The sequence below is a fragment of the Mus caroli genome, chromosome 15, assembly GCF_900094665.2.
Source record: "Mus caroli chromosome 15, CAROLI_EIJ_v1.1, whole genome shotgun sequence".
In the NCBI taxonomy this organism is placed as follows: domain Eukaryota; kingdom Metazoa; phylum Chordata; class Mammalia; order Rodentia; family Muridae; genus Mus; species Mus caroli.
In genome coordinates, this window is record NC_034584.1 from 96,176,873 (window position 1) to 96,194,825 (window position 17,953).

General features: G+C 48.8%; 2 protein-coding genes and 1 long non-coding RNA gene across 5 annotated transcripts in view; 1 reads left to right on the plus strand and 2 right to left on the minus strand.

The window, feature by feature from the left end:
* The window catches only part of Aaas (aladin WD repeat nucleoporin), a 12,187-nt gene extending 4,516 nt beyond the window's left edge, over positions 1-7,671 (minus strand). The window contains exons 1-7 of the mRNA XM_021183085.1: positions 7,406-7,671; positions 6,877-7,004; positions 4,375-4,430; positions 3,987-4,078; positions 3,796-3,842; positions 2,948-3,046; positions 1,511-1,654 (exon numbers count right to left, since the gene is read on the minus strand). Of these exons, the coding sequence (XP_021038744.1) occupies positions 1,511-1,654; positions 2,948-3,046; positions 3,796-3,842; positions 3,987-4,078; positions 4,375-4,430; positions 6,877-7,004; positions 7,406-7,528 (689 nt within the window). The 5' untranslated portion in view covers positions 7,529-7,671. The remainder of the gene's footprint in view (positions 1-1,510; positions 1,655-2,947; positions 3,047-3,795; positions 3,843-3,986; positions 4,079-4,374; positions 4,431-6,876; positions 7,005-7,405) is intronic.
* Positions 7,672-7,736: 65 nt separating this feature from the next.
* On the plus strand, positions 7,737-12,336 carry LOC115029400. The gene is made up of 3 exons (XR_003834952.1): positions 7,737-7,822; positions 10,673-10,746; positions 12,037-12,336. It is a non-coding gene; the product is annotated as an uncharacterized LOC115029400 (long non-coding RNA).
* Positions 12,337-13,825: 1,489 nt separating this feature from the next.
* The window catches only part of Sp7 (Sp7 transcription factor), a 10,950-nt gene continuing 6,822 nt past the window's right edge, over positions 13,826-17,953 (minus strand). For all 3 annotated transcript variants that reach the window (XM_021184122.2, XM_029470136.1, XM_029470137.1), the window contains one exon: positions 13,826-16,647. In XM_021184122.2, coding sequence (XP_021039781.1) covers positions 15,382-16,614 — 1,233 coding nt within the window. In that variant the 5' untranslated portion in view covers positions 16,615-16,647 and the 3' untranslated portion in view covers positions 13,826-15,381. The remainder of the gene's footprint in view (positions 16,648-17,953) is intronic.

Below are 17,953 nucleotides of genomic sequence, written 5' to 3' on the forward strand. Positions count from 1 at the left end.
CAGGGCTACACAGAGAAACCCTGTCTCGAAAAAACAAAACAAAACAAACAAAAACAAACAAAAAAAAAGACAGAACATTCAAAAAAACAAAAAAACAAAAAAACAAAACCAAGCCAAGCATGAAGAGAACTACTGGTGAGATTCAAGTAATTTCTGAGCACAGTCAACAGGAACGGACAGCAGGCGGTGGTGGTTCCCATTAGGGAACAGGGGCAGGCAGAGCTATGTGAGTTCAAGGCCAGCTGCCTGATCCACAGAGTGAGCTCCAGAACAGCCAGGTCTACACAGAGAAACCCTGCACGCGCACACACACACACACACACACACACACACACACACACACACACCCCGCCCCCAAAAAACCAAACAAGCAAAAAAATGAATGGGCAGACATCAGCTTCTCAGTTCTGAAAGTCTGACATGGTGACACAGACACCAACTCAGCCACTGAGCTGAGAACAGAATGAAATACATTGGGCACAGTGGTACACCCTTCAATCCCAGCACACAGGAGGCAGAGGCCAGTCCATCTCTGTGAGCTCAAAACTAGCCAGGTCTGCATAGTGAGTTTTAGGCCAACACTGGGAAACACTATCAAAAAACAAACAAACAAAACAAAACCATACTTAAACTTGGTAATTTCCTAAATTCTCTAGGAAGACTGCTAAAATAGGGCTGCAGGGGAGGAAAAGAAAGAAACAGGAATGGAGCAGGGAGCAGGAGGGAGCACAGAGACAGCAGTCAAGCCTGAAGATCTGAGTTCAGACAACAGCCGGGACCCACACAGTTTAAGGGGGAATCAACTCCCCAAAACCGCCCGCCACACTTGACCTATCACATGTGTGCCCACATACAATAATTGTATGTGCTTTTTTTTCCCCGAGAGTTTCTCCGTGTAACAGCTCTTGCTGTCCTGAAATTCACAGAGATCCACCTGCCTCTGCCTCCCCAGTGCAGTGAGATTAAAGGTGTGCATCAACACCACCTGGCTAAGGTTTCCTTATTTATTCTTAATTTTAGAATTCTCTGATTTTGATTTTACTTCTCATGGTATTGTCCCAACATTTTTGGTTTGCTTTTTTTTTGTTTGTTTTTTTTTGGGGGGGGGGGGCTGTTTTTGTTTTTTTGAGACAAGGTTTCTCTGTATAGCCCTGACTGTCCCAGACAGCCTGAAGACCTTGAACTCAGAGATCCGATTCCTTCCTCTGCCACTGGAGTGCTGGGATTTGAGGATTGTTCCATTTTTATGGTTTCTACCCATGTCTGTATTTGTTCCTGCTCTACTGTTATACCTCTGGCTGGCTGGCAGTGTATGACCCACAGGCATGTTCTCCCAAATCCCAGAGGCCTCTAAATCTGTCCCTTTTGTCTACACAGAGCATCCTAGCACCCACCTGACCTTAGATCTGCTTCTCCCACAGCCCTAGGAAGCAGCACGGGAATAACTTGCACACCCCATGGGCCCTTGGCGTGACCCTCAGAAAGGTCAGGACAGGATGCCACGACTCACCTCGTAGATAAGGAAGTGGGGTCTAGGGTCCAGATGAGAATACAGCTCTGGCAGGCCACAGCCAAGACAGAGGCACTGAGGGGCTTCCAGGCCAAGGCTGCTACATTTCGCTGCAGACGGTGCTTCAGGGAGGGAACTATAGTGCTGGATACAGAGGCAGGAAAGTAAGTCAAAGCAGAGGCTCGGAGCTCAAAGAGCCCGAGTCCCACTAAAAAAAAAAAAAAAACAAAACAAGGTGCTAGAGAAATGGCTCGGCGATTAACAACACTGGCTGATCTTCCAAAGGGCATTGGCTCAGTTCCTAGCACCTACATGGTAGCTGACAACTGTCTGTAACTCTAGTTCCAGAGGATAAGTTGCCCTCTTCTAGCATGGAAGCAGGCAAAACACTCAATCACATCAAAAATAAATAAATAAAATTTAAAACAATTTTCAAGAAGGTCAAACAGGCCCGGTGTCACGGCACACACCTTAAATCCCAGCACTCAGGAGGCAGATCTTTGAGTGAGGCCAGCCTGGTCTACAGAGCAGGTTCTAGGACAGCCAGGGCTATACTGGGGGAAGGGGCTGAGAAGGATGGCTTAGAGCTCTGTCTGCTCCTTTAGAGGAGCTGGGTTCAGTCCCCAGCACCTACATGGTAGCTCACTACTGTCTATAACTCCTCTCATAGCACCAGGCACGCACATGGTACACATTCACGTACATTCTCAGGCCAAATACCCATTCGCATAAAATAAAATGAATCTTAAAAAAAAACAAAAACAGTAAAACAAAAGATTAAAAGTAAACCATGGGCTGGAGAGATGGCTCAGCAGTTAAGAGCACTGAGTGATCTTCCAGAGGTCCTGAGTTCAAACCCCAGCAACCACATATCGACTTACAGCCATCTGAAATGGGATCTGATGCCCTCTTCTGGTGTGTTTGAAGACAGCGACAGTGTACTCATACAGTAAATGAATAAATAAATCTTTTTTTTTAAAGTAAAACCAACACAGAAGAAATCTAACTCAGGGCCTAAAGATGTAGCTTTGAGGTAAGCCTGGTACTCGGCCTGTACTAAGTCCTGGGTCTGATTCTCAGCTCAGGGGAAACCACAGGGAGGGAGGAGTCCATCCAGGGGTTGGGTCAGGAGCACTGGGTACTGCGAGACAGAAGCATAAGTAAAGTCAGACTTAGATGTGCACCAGGAGTCAGGGTGCATCTCTTTCATCCCAGCACTTGGGAGGCAGAGGCAGGGGGATCTCTGAGTTCAAGGCCAGCAGAGATCCTACCTTAGAAAAAAAAAGTTAGATGCAGAAAAGACACATCCAGTGTTCCCAACCCCAATTCTGGAAGGAGCCCTATGGACTACTAGCCCATGAAGTGCCGGGCCAAGGCCAGCAGGAAGTGAGCCCGGTCTGAACCTGACCCTGCTTGCGCACACACGCACACACGCACCTGTTGGCATTATAAACACGGATGGAGTCGTCCAGCAGGGCCACTGCAAACTTGTTGGTGTGAGGATGCCAGGCAAAGACCCGTAAACAGCAGCTGGACCTGCGGTGGGATGAGCACCCAGTTGGCAGCTGTACCTCCCGGCAACAGCCTAGCAACGAGGAGCAAAGGGTGCTCAGGCTTTCTTCTGTCCTTGTGAGGGTGGGGAGGGTGGTGTCTTAGTTACGGTAGATAAAACACCATGACAAGAACAACTGGAGAGTAAAGGGCTGACGTCCACCATCCAGGGGACTCAGGGCAGGAAGGCAAGGCAGGAGCTACGGTGTATGATGCTTGCTGGCTTGCTCAGCCTGCTTTCTTCTTTCTTTCTGGGGAGATGGGGTGGGATAGGTAGGTGGGTGGATTTTTTGTTTTGTATTTTGAGGCAGTGTCTCAGTATGTAGCTCTAACTACCAACAAATCACTCTGTAGCCCAGGCTGGCCTCCAGCTCAGAGATCCACCTGCCTCTGCCTCAGTGCTGGGGTTAAAAGGAATCACAGCTAGGTCAGATTTCAGTCTGCTTTCTTACAGCACCCAGGACCACCACAGTGAGGAGGTCATCAATCACCAATCAATCACCGCACCCCACGGCTTCCCTCAGGTCATCAATCGTACATCAATCAATCAAGAAGGTACCCCACAGCTTCCCTCAAGCTTCCTCTCTGCAAATGACTCTACTTACACCAAGCTGACACGAAACAGAACAGGGATGACAATGTGCAGAGAGGAGTTTTGGCCTTCACCTCTCTCCCCAAAGGAATTTTCAGTTCGGGAATCCTGTCCTACAGGGTGCCAGAGTTTGTGCACTCACCAGTTAGTTACTTGGGCAAATTCAGCAATCAGATCTTCACTCCTGAGCTAAGAACACAGCAAATAGACATGACATCCAGAAGGAGCTCACCTAATCAACATTCCCAGAGGAGCTAGACCACGCCCACCCTCTGAGTCATCACGTCCAGCCCCGCCCACAAAGGAAAGAGGCAGGGAAGAAGTCAAACTTACTGAGAGGTGTGGAAACAGGGAGCCATGGAGTGAGGAGGCACGGCCACAGAGAGCCAGGGCCCAGCTGCAGGCTGTCTTTACCCACTCAAACACTGTGAGGTAAAAGACAGCTCTGATGGCATCATGCACAGGGCTATAACTGGCCCTGCTCTTGGGTGAGGACAGAGTCAAAGCTCTTCAGTCCTTGTGCACAGCAATGAATGGGCTTGGATACCATCTCCCCAGTACCCACTTTGATTATCTGGGTACTTAGAAGAAAAGGTGACAGAAAACAGGCTAAAAGGAGAGGCTGACAGAAAAAAAACAGGCTAACAGGTGTTGGAATGAGGTTGGGAAGTATGGGAAGGAGATAAGCTTACAGACAGAAGGGACTGGAGGGGAGCCTTACCTTCGTCCTCTGAATTCGCAATTTCATTCAGGACTCCAAAAAGGCCCACATCATGCCTCACATGGAGAAAAAGACAAAGAGTTACTCTGACCCTGTAGCAAGTCCCTCTAGTAGGTTTCTTTCATTCATTCAACAAACATATACTAAAGATAAGAGGGTTGGGGAATGTGTGCACCTCAGTTGGTGGAGTACTTAACGTGCTATGACTAAAGCCCTGGATTCAATCCCCACTAGCATATAAAATCAGATGTGGTAGCTTATGCCTGTAACCCCAACACTGGGTAGGTAAAACTGGGAAGAATAAAAGCTGAAGATCCTTGGCAACACAATTGCCAGGGTGGGATGAAGCATTATCTCTTTTTTTTTTTTAGGAAGTGGGGTAGTATTCACTCATGGCTTCAATCCCAGCACTTGGGAGGCAGAGGCAGGCCGATCTCTGAGTTCCAGGTCTACAGAGTGAGGAACAAGATAGCTGGTGCTACACAGAAAACCTGTCTCAACAAAGAAAACAAAACAAGGGGCTGGAGAAATGGCTCAGCGGTTAAGAGCACTGGCTGTTCTTCCAGAGGTCCTGAGTTCAATTCCCAGCAACCACATGGTGGCTCACAACCATCTGTAATTGGATCCGATGCCCTTTTCTGGTGTGTCTGAAGACAGCTACAGTGTACTCATATACATAAATAAACTTTTTTAAACAAAACAAACACAAAGACAAAAAAGGAGGTATTATATTTTTAGTGAGTACCAACTATGCATCAAGCACTTATATATATATATATATATTGCCCTTTAACTTATTTAGGACATTAGATTATTTATCACGTTAATCTAAATGACATTTTGCCCACTTACAGATGAGGCAACTAAATTTCAACGACTGGAAGTGGTAGAATTTCTGAGCAAGTCAGTTAGGGCTTGGCCAGGCGTGCTGGCAAACACCTTTAATTCCGGTTTGCAGGAGGCAGAGGCAGGAAGAACCCTGTGAGTCCTCAGCCAAACTGATCTAAGTGGTGAGTTCACCCAGCCATGGCTACATACTGATTGAGATGAGGCCCTGTCTCAAATAGAGAATGAGGGAGAAAAGGGAGAGGAGGTGGAGGAGAAAGGGAGGGAGGGAGGGAGAGGGGGGAATCAACCATACTTTCAAACAGTGAATGGAAAGTCATCAAAGTGTCTTCAGCAAGGGAAACAAATAATCACAAGAGCACTTCAGAAAGATCAGTTTGGACATTAGAGGAGTCCAGAATGGAGAAAGGGATCAGGTAAGAAACGACTTAAGGTGGCCCACGCCTTTAACCTCAGCACTCAGGAGGCGCAGGCAGGCAGATCTGTCTGAGGCCACCCTGGTCTACAAAGAAAGTTCCAGGACAGCCAGGACTGTTACACAGAGAAACCCTGTCTCGAAAAATAAAAAAATAAAATTAAAATTAAAAAAGAAAGAAAGAAGCTACTTAAGGACTCCTCAGAAAAAAAGGTGAAGTAGCCTGAACTCTCAGGATATAAAAGAGACAAGTTTGAGAAACTTAGGGAGCAGAATACATAGACTGGAGGAATAATTAAGGTATCAGTAAGGCTGAGTAATATTCTGAGAAACAGCAAGCAGTATTTATATCAGCAAATACATCTATAACATGCCAGGCACTGGGCTAGGTGCTTCCATAGGCAATTTAACCATCACCCACAATACTACTGCCCAGTTTCTGTTTTGTTTGCTTTTGGTTTGGTTGGTTGGTTTTGAGATAGTCTCATGAAGTCCAGGCTAGCCTCAATTTTGCAATGTAGCCAAGAATAGCCACGCGCTTTTGCTCCTCCTGCCTAGTGTGAGATTACAGACATGTACCATCATACCTAGTTTTACGTGGTGCTAGTTACTGATCTTAGGGCTTCCTGCATGCCAGGCAAGCACTCTGCCAACTGAGCTATATCCCAAGTCCTGTATGTAAAATTTGGATAAAAGGCTATTTGGCAACAACTCACAAAGTAACAAGCAAACTCATGAACCCAGGAACATAATTGCCAGGGATTCTTTTTACAGATAATGGCAATGATAATAATGGTAATGGCAAACGCATCAAGGGATTAATGTGCCAGGAAGTGCTTCTTTGTGCTTTGTATCTATTTAGTCACCATGGTTTAAAGGGGTTTGGCTTTAGGTCACAGTAATTATGTAACTTTTCCAAATGTACAGTTAAAAAAAAAAAGATAACACAGCTTTCTTACATGTCCTACATATTAACAAATCAATTCAACCTTTTCCTAACTTTCCTGAGCTTCAGATAAAAGCAAATGAGGTCGATGCTGAGAGCAGGTTTGTAAAATCAAGCCAAGCTATTAGGGATAAATGAGGTTTCTGGTACACCCTTGAGTTTTACAATAAAGATGGATCACCTAATATGATTTGTGGTAATATGAAGACACAGACTGCAATAAGCAGCCATTCAAGAGGTGCCCAAAAGCAGTCTCCGTAGACCATGGCCTAAGCCACTGTTTGCCATGCCTCACCAAACATTGATGCATCTCTTCCACACTTGCTCGCGGTGATGGATGAAGGCAGTTCTTGTACCATGGTCCAGCCTCCCGGGGGCTTTTAGGGGATCCTTGGTCAGGTGTAGGACAGGAAGATTGATCCACTATACCTCAGAAGAGAGGGAGGTAGTCAGTCTCTTCCCCAAATCTTAGCAGAACTCCTTGCCATCTCCAACCTATGGCATAAGAGATTCCACGGCCCCATTTCCCATACCCACAAATGTAACACTTGTGGGACAGAAAATTTTCAGTCCTCATCTGCAAAACACAATCGTTTTTCACAAGATTGACACTAGAGAAGACCTGATGGACAGCATCCTTCATCTTCTCTACCCCTCCTAGAACTTCCTCACATGCCTTGGCATGCCTAACTGGGCAACACAGGCCCTAAAATGTATTTCGTTCTCTCCAGTCTCCCGTGGGAGTCATGCCGTTCCCAATCACTTGTGAGAGAGCCCCGCCGCGTCGCCTCTATTCCCACTTTCCGCATCCCCACCCGGACCACCTGGCCCCGGAAGTCGGGAGGCGGGCTCTCATAGCTGTTGCCGGTCACCAGCTCGTTATTGTGCTCATACAGGGTGACTTGACCTCTAGGCGGCGGCGGGGGGAACAACCCCAGGGAGCACATCTTGCCAGTCCGGAGGGCGTCTGGAATCGACAGGCTCCCGGCTGGTGACGACTGAGCTCCCCGGAATCTTAGTTCCCGGGCTAGATTCGTATGCGGACGGGTAGCCGTACAGGACAAACGACTGCGCGAAGTTGAACGGAAGTGCAAGGAAGAAAGTTCCGTGTCGGGTTTCGAGACGGACTTCCGGGACTTCCTGGCGCGCCCCCTTGCGTACGGAGCTGGCACTACGCTGACACGTCCGAGGACCGACCTGTGGCGTAAGGAGCGCCGCGGTTTGGTTTTGGTTTGTTTCCTGTGAGACTACTGTTTTTTCCAACTTTGAATCCCCAGCAGCGTCTCCCACTCACTTACTTAGTACGGAAAAAGCCCAAAATAAGCCAGGTTTAGGAAAGTACCTAATTAAACTCTCCAACTCCCGTAAATATCCTTGAGGAAAATACAGACTATGTCATCCTACCAGTGAGCTTCCCCCCCCCAAAAAAAAAAAAAAAAACTTTAGAGGACAGTCAGAACGGACTTTTGGAGACAGTGCTATGCCTGCTGAACCCAGAGCCCAGGTAAGGCGTCCTGAAAGAGACGGACACTGGAAGGACAGTAACTATTCCCGAGTACATCACTAACAAATGCTTCTATAATCCTTACAATAACCCCAAAAGTGCACCGTTGAACTACCAGTAGCAAAGTGATACAGATTGGACCAAAATACACACAAACCAGACATTGGCGGGGCATGTTGGCCCAAGGCTGTAATGCCTACAGGATGTGGACAGGAATAAAAGGTTAGTGTAGAGTGCTTAGCAAGCCCCTGCCTCCAAATACCGTTGACTTTGATCTGTAATCCCAGCATTGGGAGGTACAGTCAGGAGGATCACTGAATGTCCACTCCATAGTTCTCTTCCAACTTGAGATACATACCACCCTGACTTTGTCTTATTTAGGCTTTGTTGTTTGTTTGTTTGTTTGTTTGTTTTAAGATTTGTTTTATTTATATGAGTATACTGTCATGGTTTTCAGACACACCAGAAGAGGGCATCTGATTCCATTACAGATGGTTGTGAGCCACCATGTGGTTGCTGGGAATTGAACTCAGGACTTCTAGAAGAGCAGTCAGTGCTCTTAACTGCTGAGCCATCTCTCCAGCCCTAGGCTTTGTTTTGAGGCAGGGTCTGGCTATGTTGCTCTGGCTAGCATGGAACTTGCTATGTAGACATGACTGACCTTGAATTCATAGAGATTCATACCTCTATCTCCCAAGAGTGCTGAGATTAAAGATCTACCACCATGCTCTCCTGAGACCTTTTTTGAAACTGAAGGGGGTTGGGGAGGCGGGGGGGTGGGAGGGGAGAACTAGAACTACAGAGAGATATTTAGATGGTTTAATTCTAACTTAATTCAATTGTGAGCTCAAAATCTGAATAGACAATTGGGAGTGAAGTGTGGGATGGTGAGACTCACAGGAACGGTATTAGCCTTTCCCTGCTATTGCTACTCTCTGCTTCCTGGCCACTATGAATAAGCAAACTCTTCCACCTGCTCCTGGAATCTATGATGCTCTGCCTCACCTGACACCCAAAGAAATGGACTCACCTAGCCTTTAATTGAAACTGACTCTGAGCCTGACCCTCCTCCTCGAGAGCACTTTTGTCACTGGGTATGGTGGTGCATGCACACCTGTAGTACTAGACAGGGAGTATAAGGGGCTTTAAAAAATATTTTTTTGTGTTTTGCCTGTATGCACCTATGTGCACCACATGCATGCAGTGTCCACAGCAGCCAGTAAAGGGCGCTGGACTCCCCTGGAACAGGAGTTACAGATGGTTCTGAATCATCATGTAGATATGGGGAACAGAACCAGGATCCTCTGCAAGAACAGTAACTGCTCTTAGCCACTGCACCATCTCTCTGGCCCCCAAATAACTCTGTGCTTTGTTTTGTTTTTCAATAGAAGGATTCTCTGTGTAGCCCTGTCTGTCCTGGAACTCACTCCATAGGTACCCAGTCTGGCCTCAAAACTCAGAGTTCCATCTTCCTCTGCCTCCCAAGTGCAGGGATTAAAGGTGCCACCACCGCCACCATCACCTGGCTCTTAGTTTGGTTTTTGTTTCCAAATAAATTAACTCTTTAAAAAGAAAAATAAAACGTATTAGCCTGGCCTAATGGTACATGCTTTTAGTCCCAGCACTCAGGAAGCTGAAACGGGTGGATCACTGTGAATTCAGAGCTATTCTGGTCTAACATAGGAAGCTACAGGCCAGTCAGGGATAATATAGTGAGACGGTGTCTCAAAAACAAACAAACAAGCACGAACCACACTATGTCTGGAGACACAAATTCAGGGTTATCCTCTGAGGCATAGTTCACACTATGCCTCAGCTACGTAAGACCTTGTCTTTAAAAAGAAAAGTGAGGGCTGGTGAGATGGCTCAGCAGGTAAGAGCACCCGACTGCTCTTCCAAAGGTCCTTAGTTCAAATCCCAGCAACCACATGGTGGCTCACAACCATCCTGAACAAGATCTGACTCCCTCTTCTGGTGTGTCTGAAGACAGCTACAGTGTACTTACATGTAATAAATAAATAAATCTTTAAAAATAAATAAATAAATAAAAAATAAAAAAAATAAAAAGAAAAGTGAAGCATAGTTCACACTATGCCTCAGCTACGTAAGACCTTGTCTTTAAAAAGAAAAGTGGAAGATGGACCTAAAACTGGAGCGTAAAGAATGGGAGGTGTGGCAATTACGTACTTGATTAGTTTTAGCTTTGTATTTTTGAGACAGGCTGAGGGTGACTTCTAATTTGCCAGGATCCTCCTGCCTCAGACTCCTGAGTGCTGAGAACTACAAACAGTGGTGAAAAGTTAACCTCGATTGTCATTCATCTGGTGCACAGTGAACTTGAGAGACTAGGCCTGTCTGAAAAAAAAAAAGAAAAAAAGAAAAGAAAGGGAGAGAGAGAGAGAGAAAGAGAGGGAGAGAGAGGGAGAGAGAGAGAGAGAAAGAAAGAAAGGAAGGAAGAAAGAAAGATCTCAAAGCTGTATGCAGGCTCAGGCCCCACACCCCCAGTCTCACTGAAGAATGTAAGGGCAATGGCAGAAATAGTTTCTTGTGCCCTGAACTTCTGTGTCTGCCTCTCCTTTCTATCTAGAAGGACCTTACAGAGAAGCTCCCAGGTCAGAAGACAGACATCCGGACGAAGCCTGCAGGTTCTCTTCATCTGAGGTGAGGTTGGCCTCAATTTCCCTTTGCTGAGCTGGGTCTCCCTGTGCTGCCCTAGAGCTTGCTGTGGTTGTTCTCTGTGTCCTGCCTGCTGGAAGCAAACCCTCCACGTTGAACTTGCCTGTAATCTCTTACTCCCTCGAATGTTAAGGAATGCCTGAGTCACCTGAGATTTTTCTCTCTCTCTTTTTAAAATTTTTCATAAATTTGCTGGTGGAGCTAAAGAGATGGCTCAGCAGTTCAGAGCAGTTGATGCTCTTCCAGGGGGCCCTAGTTTTGTTCCCAGGATTTACATCAGGCAACTTTCAGAGTATTCATCACATAAAATAAAAGTAAATGAATCTTTAAAGACTTTTTCAGGCATGGTAGCACACACCCTTTATCCTAATACTCAAGAGACAGAAGCAGGGGGATTTTTTTTACCACTAGAGGTCAGCTTCATGTACATATCCAGTTTCAGGATAAGTCATGGCTGCATAGAGAGATCATGTCTCCCAAAAAAAAGCATTTATTTTATTTTTAAAGAGTTATTTATTTTATGTATGTGAGTACACTGTAGCTGTCTTCAGACACACCAGAAGAGGGAATCAGATCCCATTACAGATGGTTGTGAGCCACCATGTGGTTGCTGGGAATTGAACTCAAGACCTTTGGAAGAGCAGTCAAGTGCTCTTAACCTTTAACCACTGAGCCATCTCCCCAGCCCCTTATTATTTTTTCTTTTATGTGTATGAATTTGCTTTTATGCAGAAATGGTTTAGGATCCCCTGAAACTAGAGTTATGGTTAGCCTTCTCATGGGTTCCAGGAATCGAAACTGAGTCCTCTGCACCAGTTATAAGAACTCTTGGGCTGGTGAGATGGCTCAGTGGTTAAGAGCTCCGACTGCTCTTCTGAAGGTCCCGAGTTCAAATCCCAGCAACCACATGGTGGCTCACAACCATCCGTAACGAAATCTGATGCCCTCTTCTGGAGTATCTGAGGACAGCTACAGTGTACTTACATATAATAAATAAAATAAATCTTTAAAAAAAAAAAAAGAACTCTTAACCAGTGCACTATCTCTCCGTCGCTTGAATTTAAAAATAAAAACAAAAATAAAAATAAAAAATAAAAGCAGATTCTAGGTTCTCAAAATTATAGTTCCAGAGAATCATCAGAGATAATAACTTTAGTCCCTGAAAAAAATTTTTAATATGTAGCCCAGGCCAATCTTAAACTCCAATATGGTAGGATTACAAGCGTGCATCTTGTTTTAAGTTTAACCAAGAGCTAACCTTTTCTTATTAACCAGGCTGACTTGATAAATTAATTCTCTTTTATCTGAGAAGTCATTTAACTAGCAGACTAGGAAAGGTCTTTGAGAAAAAGGGGATCGGGCAGGCTTGAAGAAGAGAAATAGCCAGCCAGATGACAGGAAAGTGTTGAAGCCGGTTTTTATTTGAATTTCAATCACTGTCCATCCCTAACTCCAACACATCATTCCTGCCTGCATCGGATGTAGCTCCCCACCCCTCGTCATCCTCGGGTATGTGTCTGCTAGGTTTGTGATTCAACCTTTAAAGCGCCCTGGGGTAAAGCCACAGTGCCATTCTGCCCTGGCTCGGCCTCTTTCAAGCACTGTCCTCCTCTTCCATACTGCTAACTTAACACTTTTTAAAATGGCTTTTGCGGGTTCTAGAGAGGCCAACGTCCAGGCTTAGCACAGCCCCCCACTAACTGCACTAGAGGGCGCGATGGCCCGGGCGACGCAGCGACTACAGCCCAATGGCAACCAACCCCAGGGCTCCGAGCATTTTGCATTAGGTTTACCACCGCCCCTCCTGAAACCTGAGCGAGCGAACTCAGGCAGCGCTCCAGTCGCGGCCAGAGACTTCTAAGGGCAACACACACATACACACACACACACACACACACACACACACACACACACACACACACACACACACACACCGCCCCAACATACTGTCTGGGAGGCATCGCCGGAGCCTGAGCTCGCCCTCCGGAGCAGGGCGCCCCGGGCCGGTAACCAGGCGCACATGGCCCGCCTGGCCCTGTTTGTCCTGGCATCGCGCCGCCGCTATTTGAGGCGGTTTTTATCTCCCAGAAACCAGCAAAACCCCAAGCCGAGTCTAGCAAGATGAAAGGGGCCGAGGGGCCTGGGAGGGGAGGACCGCGAGGCTGCGGCGGGCGGGAGCTGGCACCGGACAGGCAGAGCCCGGGAAGCAACAGGGCCAGCCCTTGGGGGGTCTTGTGAGCCACGGGATCCGGGGTCCGCTCTCGCCCTCTGCCTTCTGGGTGCGCGCCTCGGCACCCCCACGTCCTGCCCACTCCCCCGGGTCTCCTTCGACACTTCTTCGGAACTCGGATTTCTTCAAAGCGCCTTTGAAGCCGCGCGCCCGGCCAGAAGGCTGAGATCTTGCACCTGGGCAAGGGCAGGGGTAGCGCGGGGGTGGGGTCGCCCTTCGGGTTCCGCGCCTCCAATGCGGCAGCGGGGTGGACGGCGGTCTCAGAGCCGATGCCTGGGAAAGCGCTTCATGCACCCCCTCATCCCAGCGGGGGAGCCCTGGGGCAGGGGCCGCACAAAGCCCTATTGTGGCTTGGGGACGTAGGCCACAGAGTGGCTTTTGTTTCTCCACTAACTCCGAGGCAGGCACGACTGATTGCAGGCCCCGGGCAGGGGGCGGGTTAGGTGCCAGGCAGGTCAGCCAGCCGGGAGTCTCACCACAGCCGCGCAGGGGCTGCGCTGCGCGCTAATCCATACTGTGACCCCAGCTCTCATACTCCGGCCCTCCGGCCGGATCATTGCCCAGACCAAGGTTGGTGGACTGAGAAATCGCCCCGGAAGAAAGCACTCGGCCTTCCTGACTCTGCAGATTGTCCTAAGCGACTAAAAACTCAACTCCATTAGAGAGCCAGGCCGACCAAGTGTTACCACCACCACCACCACCCCCGCTTTTTTAAACCTTTGGTGTGAAGCACAACCGTGCTGGATTAAATATCTACTAAAGGAAGTCCCCGCTTTGCTAAGGAAATGTCCCGTAGCCCATCCATTTCCCCCCTTTCTCACCAGACACAATTTCAAATCGAACTTTTATTTATTAAATTAAAAAAAAGAAAGATTCCACAAAGGGACGATCCCGTCAACGACGTTATGTTCTTCCCAGACTCCATGGCTTTACCCTTTATCTTGGGGCCTAGAAGGAGCAGGGGACAGAACAGGAAGATCCAAAAATCTCAGGAAAGGCATTTCAAAGGCACAAAGCGGTTTTAAAAGTCACTGGAATGGAGTGAAACCTCCTAGATTGGGGGCCTGTGGATGTTTAGTTTAGGGACTTCTGTCCTGTTATAAATTCTTTCTCATGGCTTCTAGGCACCAGGCCTTGCACATAGTAAGCATTCAATAAATACTTGATTTATTTGAATTTGATCCCAGAGAAAGCCTCTGCCCACCTACTTTTTCAGGAGGGGCACCTCCAAACCAAAATCCTCCTGTTAGGTGGGCTCTCCCCCAAAGAGCACGTTTAAGATGGCAGCTGCAAGCTCTCTGTAACCATGACGACAAGGGGATTAACCTGGTGAGGTCACAGGGTATGAGAAGAGGATCAGCGGAGGAACCTGATCTGCAGTCAGGTCGAGAGAACTGGGGTACATTCCAGTCCTCCCCGCCATAGGACTTGAAATTTCACAGCTTCTGGCTGGGGCTGGGGATCTTAGAGACTGCCTAACAGAGAGACACCCACAGAAACTCTAAAAGAGGCCGAACAACCCAAAACTCCACTGAAAAAAGAAACTCACGGAGACCTCGATGATAGAAATCTACGAACAAGGTCTCCACTATCATTTGTCTATACAGAGATGCATTTGACTAGAATTTCCTTAGGGGGGAAAAAAAAGAATCCCTTTCCCTCTCCAGCTCACTGTACCTGACCCGTCATCATAACTTAGATAAATAGAATTATTATTATTACTATTACTATTCTTTACTCCTGGTGCATAGGGGTTGAGTACTCAAGGCTGGGGGGCAGCCTCCCTGACCCTGGGGTCACCCCATCTTTGGGATCAGATCCCCATTGGGCTTCCCCTTCTTGGCACTCTGCTCCCGGCCAGGTTACTAACACCAATCTCCTTAACTCTGGTTCCTAATGAAGAACCACCGGGGGGCAATAAATTATCATTATCATCATCATCATCATTATCATCATCATCATCGTGTTTGTTTAAAAAAAGAAAAAACAAAGCTCAGGGGAATGGAAAGCAGAGGGGAATCGAGTCGACAGCCTGGAAGCTTCGGGAAAACGGCAAACAGGATTGGGAAGCAGAAAGATTAGATGGCAACGAGTTAATGAGAAAATGATGTGAGTCCAGATGGAAGCTGTGAAGAACAGGGGCAAAGAAAAAGTTCAGGAGGTCGGAGCATAGGAACTAGGCACTGGCAAAGGCCTGAGAGGAGTTTGGCTAAGACTCTTGACAAAGAGAGAAGAACTGAGGAGACATGCAAGGAGATAGCCTAGGGGACCAGAGAGAGCCCCCAGAGTATAGCATGCAATAGGAGAGAGCGAGGGGCAACCAGTGGGTCCACCGCGCCAAGAGAGCCTGGCAAGAGGACCCTGGAGCTGGAGACCTTCCTCTACCCAGCTCAGATCTCTAGCAGGTTGCTCTGCTCTGGGCTGCCTCCATGGGCTTTTTCTGGGGGTGCAGGCGAAGTGGAAGATCGGGGCGGCTGATTGGCTTCTTCTTCCCCGACGCTGCGACCCTCCCCCAGCTCCTTAGGGCCACTTGGGGGCGGCCCCGGGCCTGGCTCCCCGTGGGTGCGCTGATGTTTGCTCAAGTGGTCGCTTCTGGTAAAGCGCTTGGAGCAGAGCAGGCAGGTGAACTTCTTCTCCCGGGTGTGAGTGCGCACGTGGCGCTCCAGCTCGTCGGAGCGAGTGAACCTCTTGCCGCAGAAAAGCCAGTTGCAGACGAAAGGCCTCTCGCCAGTGTGCCAGCGCAAGTGGGCTTTCAGATGCGAAGCCTTGCCGTACACCTTGCCGCACCCAGGGATGTGGCAGCTATGAATGGGCTTCTTCCTCAGCCCAGCCGCTGCTGCCCCGAGCCGCTCTAGCTCCTGACAGTTGGGGCAGTCGCAGGTAGAACGCCCTGCCCCACTTCCCGCATATCCACCACTGCCCCCTGTGCCAGCACCCCGAGGGGTTTTGGCTGCACCATTCCCCTCCAGTTGCCCACTATTGCCAACCGCCTTGGGCTTATAGACATCTTGGGGTAGGACATGCTGGGGCCCTGGTTGCAAGAGGTGGGGTGCTGGGTAGGGAGCTGGGTTAAGGGGAGCAAAGTCAGATGGGTAAGTAGGCAGCTGGGGGTTCAGTGGAGGCTGGGCAGGGCCTGTGGACAGTGTCCCTTGCAGCCCATCACCCTGGCCCTGACCACCACCTAGCCAGTTGCCCCCAGGGTGCATGTCCCACCAAGGAGTAGGTGTGTTGCCTGGACCTGGTGAGATGCCTGCGTGGATGCCTGCCTTGTACCAGGAGCCATAGGGATGAGTCATATCCAGGGAAGTATAGACACTAGGCAGGCAGTCAGAGGAGCTGTGCCCCTTAGGCACTAGGAGCCCAGGGTCTTGGGCACCAGTGGGCCCAGGAAATGAGTGGGGGAAGGGTGGGTAGTCATTTGCATAGCCAGAGGCTGGGGCCGGAGGACTGCCTGCAGGAGAGAGGAGTCCATTGGTGCTTGAGAAGGGAGCTGGGTAGGCGTCCCCCATGGTTTTGGGGGCTGAAAGGTCAGCGTATGGCTTCTTTGTGCCTCCTTTCCCCAGGGTTGTCGAGTCCCGCAGAGGGCTGGAGCCGCCAAATTTGCTGCAGGCTGCCGTCAGCATGGCCAGGGGACTGGAGCCATAGTGAGCTTCTTCCTGTAGAGAGGGGGGCAGGGGGAGAGAGGCACTGCTTAGGAGGGAGGAAGAGAGAATAGAGTGAAGGGCATAGCTATAGGTCTGAGACCAGCACAGAGGTTAGGGAGAGGGAGAGGGTATAGAGGCAAGACTGGTGGGCCAGTGAGGCCTGGCAAGTGCAGCTGACAGGAAGAAGAGCCTCCTGTGGAATCAACAGGGGTGTACAAGTGTCTCTGAGGAAGAACTGACATAAAAGAAGCAGCCAGCCGGCTGAGATGAGATTAAGGGTCCTGACCTAGGAAAGTGGACCTGAAGCAGACAGAAACCCAGCTACGACCAGGGACTCCAAGAGGATTATGGCCTGGTTGTATGGTAGCATACACCTATAACCCTAGCTCTCGGGAGACAGAGGCAAAGAAGATCAGAACCTCAGGTCATCCTCAGCTACATCGAAAATTCCAAACACAAAGCAGGCTTGGTGTGATGGCAGGAGTTCAAGGCCAGCCTGGCCTACATGGTAAGTTCCAGAACGGCCAGAGCTATGTAGAGAGACCTTGACTCAACAAACAAACAAACAAACAAACAAACAAGCCTAGCTCCTCCGCAGGCTGAGCCCAGGAGCCTTTGAGACCAGCTTGGTGACCACAGCAAAGACACCATCTTCCACACCTTCTCCACAGAAAGTGGTGTGGGACACAAAGAGAAGCGGTGCTGGGGACAATTTCCGGCCTCATTCCAGATTTTCCTGTCTTCACCTCAATTCTATTCCCTGTCTCTGTTTCAGCTCCTGACTAAGGAGCCACTGTCTCCTCATCTCCCTGAGGTCAAGTCTACATGTCCCTAATGAGGGATCTCTTGGCATGCACTCTGAACCCAGGAAGCTCAAGGAAGGGACAGCAGAAGACACTGGGACATTGAGAGGGAACAGGGCCTCAGCCAAGCTGGGGGTTGTGGTGAGGCAAGAATGCCTTTTAAGCAGGCACTGGGCACCACCAGGTAGCGTCCCTTTGAGCAGTGAGAGAATACAGAGTCCTCGGGACTCTCTGAGACAGGGAGCTGGTTAAGACCCTGGATGCAGCTTCAGTGTTCCCAAGGCGGTGCATGGGGTCAATCTGTACCTTCCCATCCCACTCAGTGCTGTGGACGGAGGAAACATGAATGTGGGCTGGGGGTAGAGGGCTAGAAACACAGAGGTAGATAGGCAGGGATGGCACACATCTTTAGTCCCAGCATTCCGGAAGCAGAGGCAGGCAGATCTCTATGAGTTCAAGGTCAGCCTAGACTACAGAGCAAGTTCTAAGACAGCCAGGCCTCAACAGAGAAACCC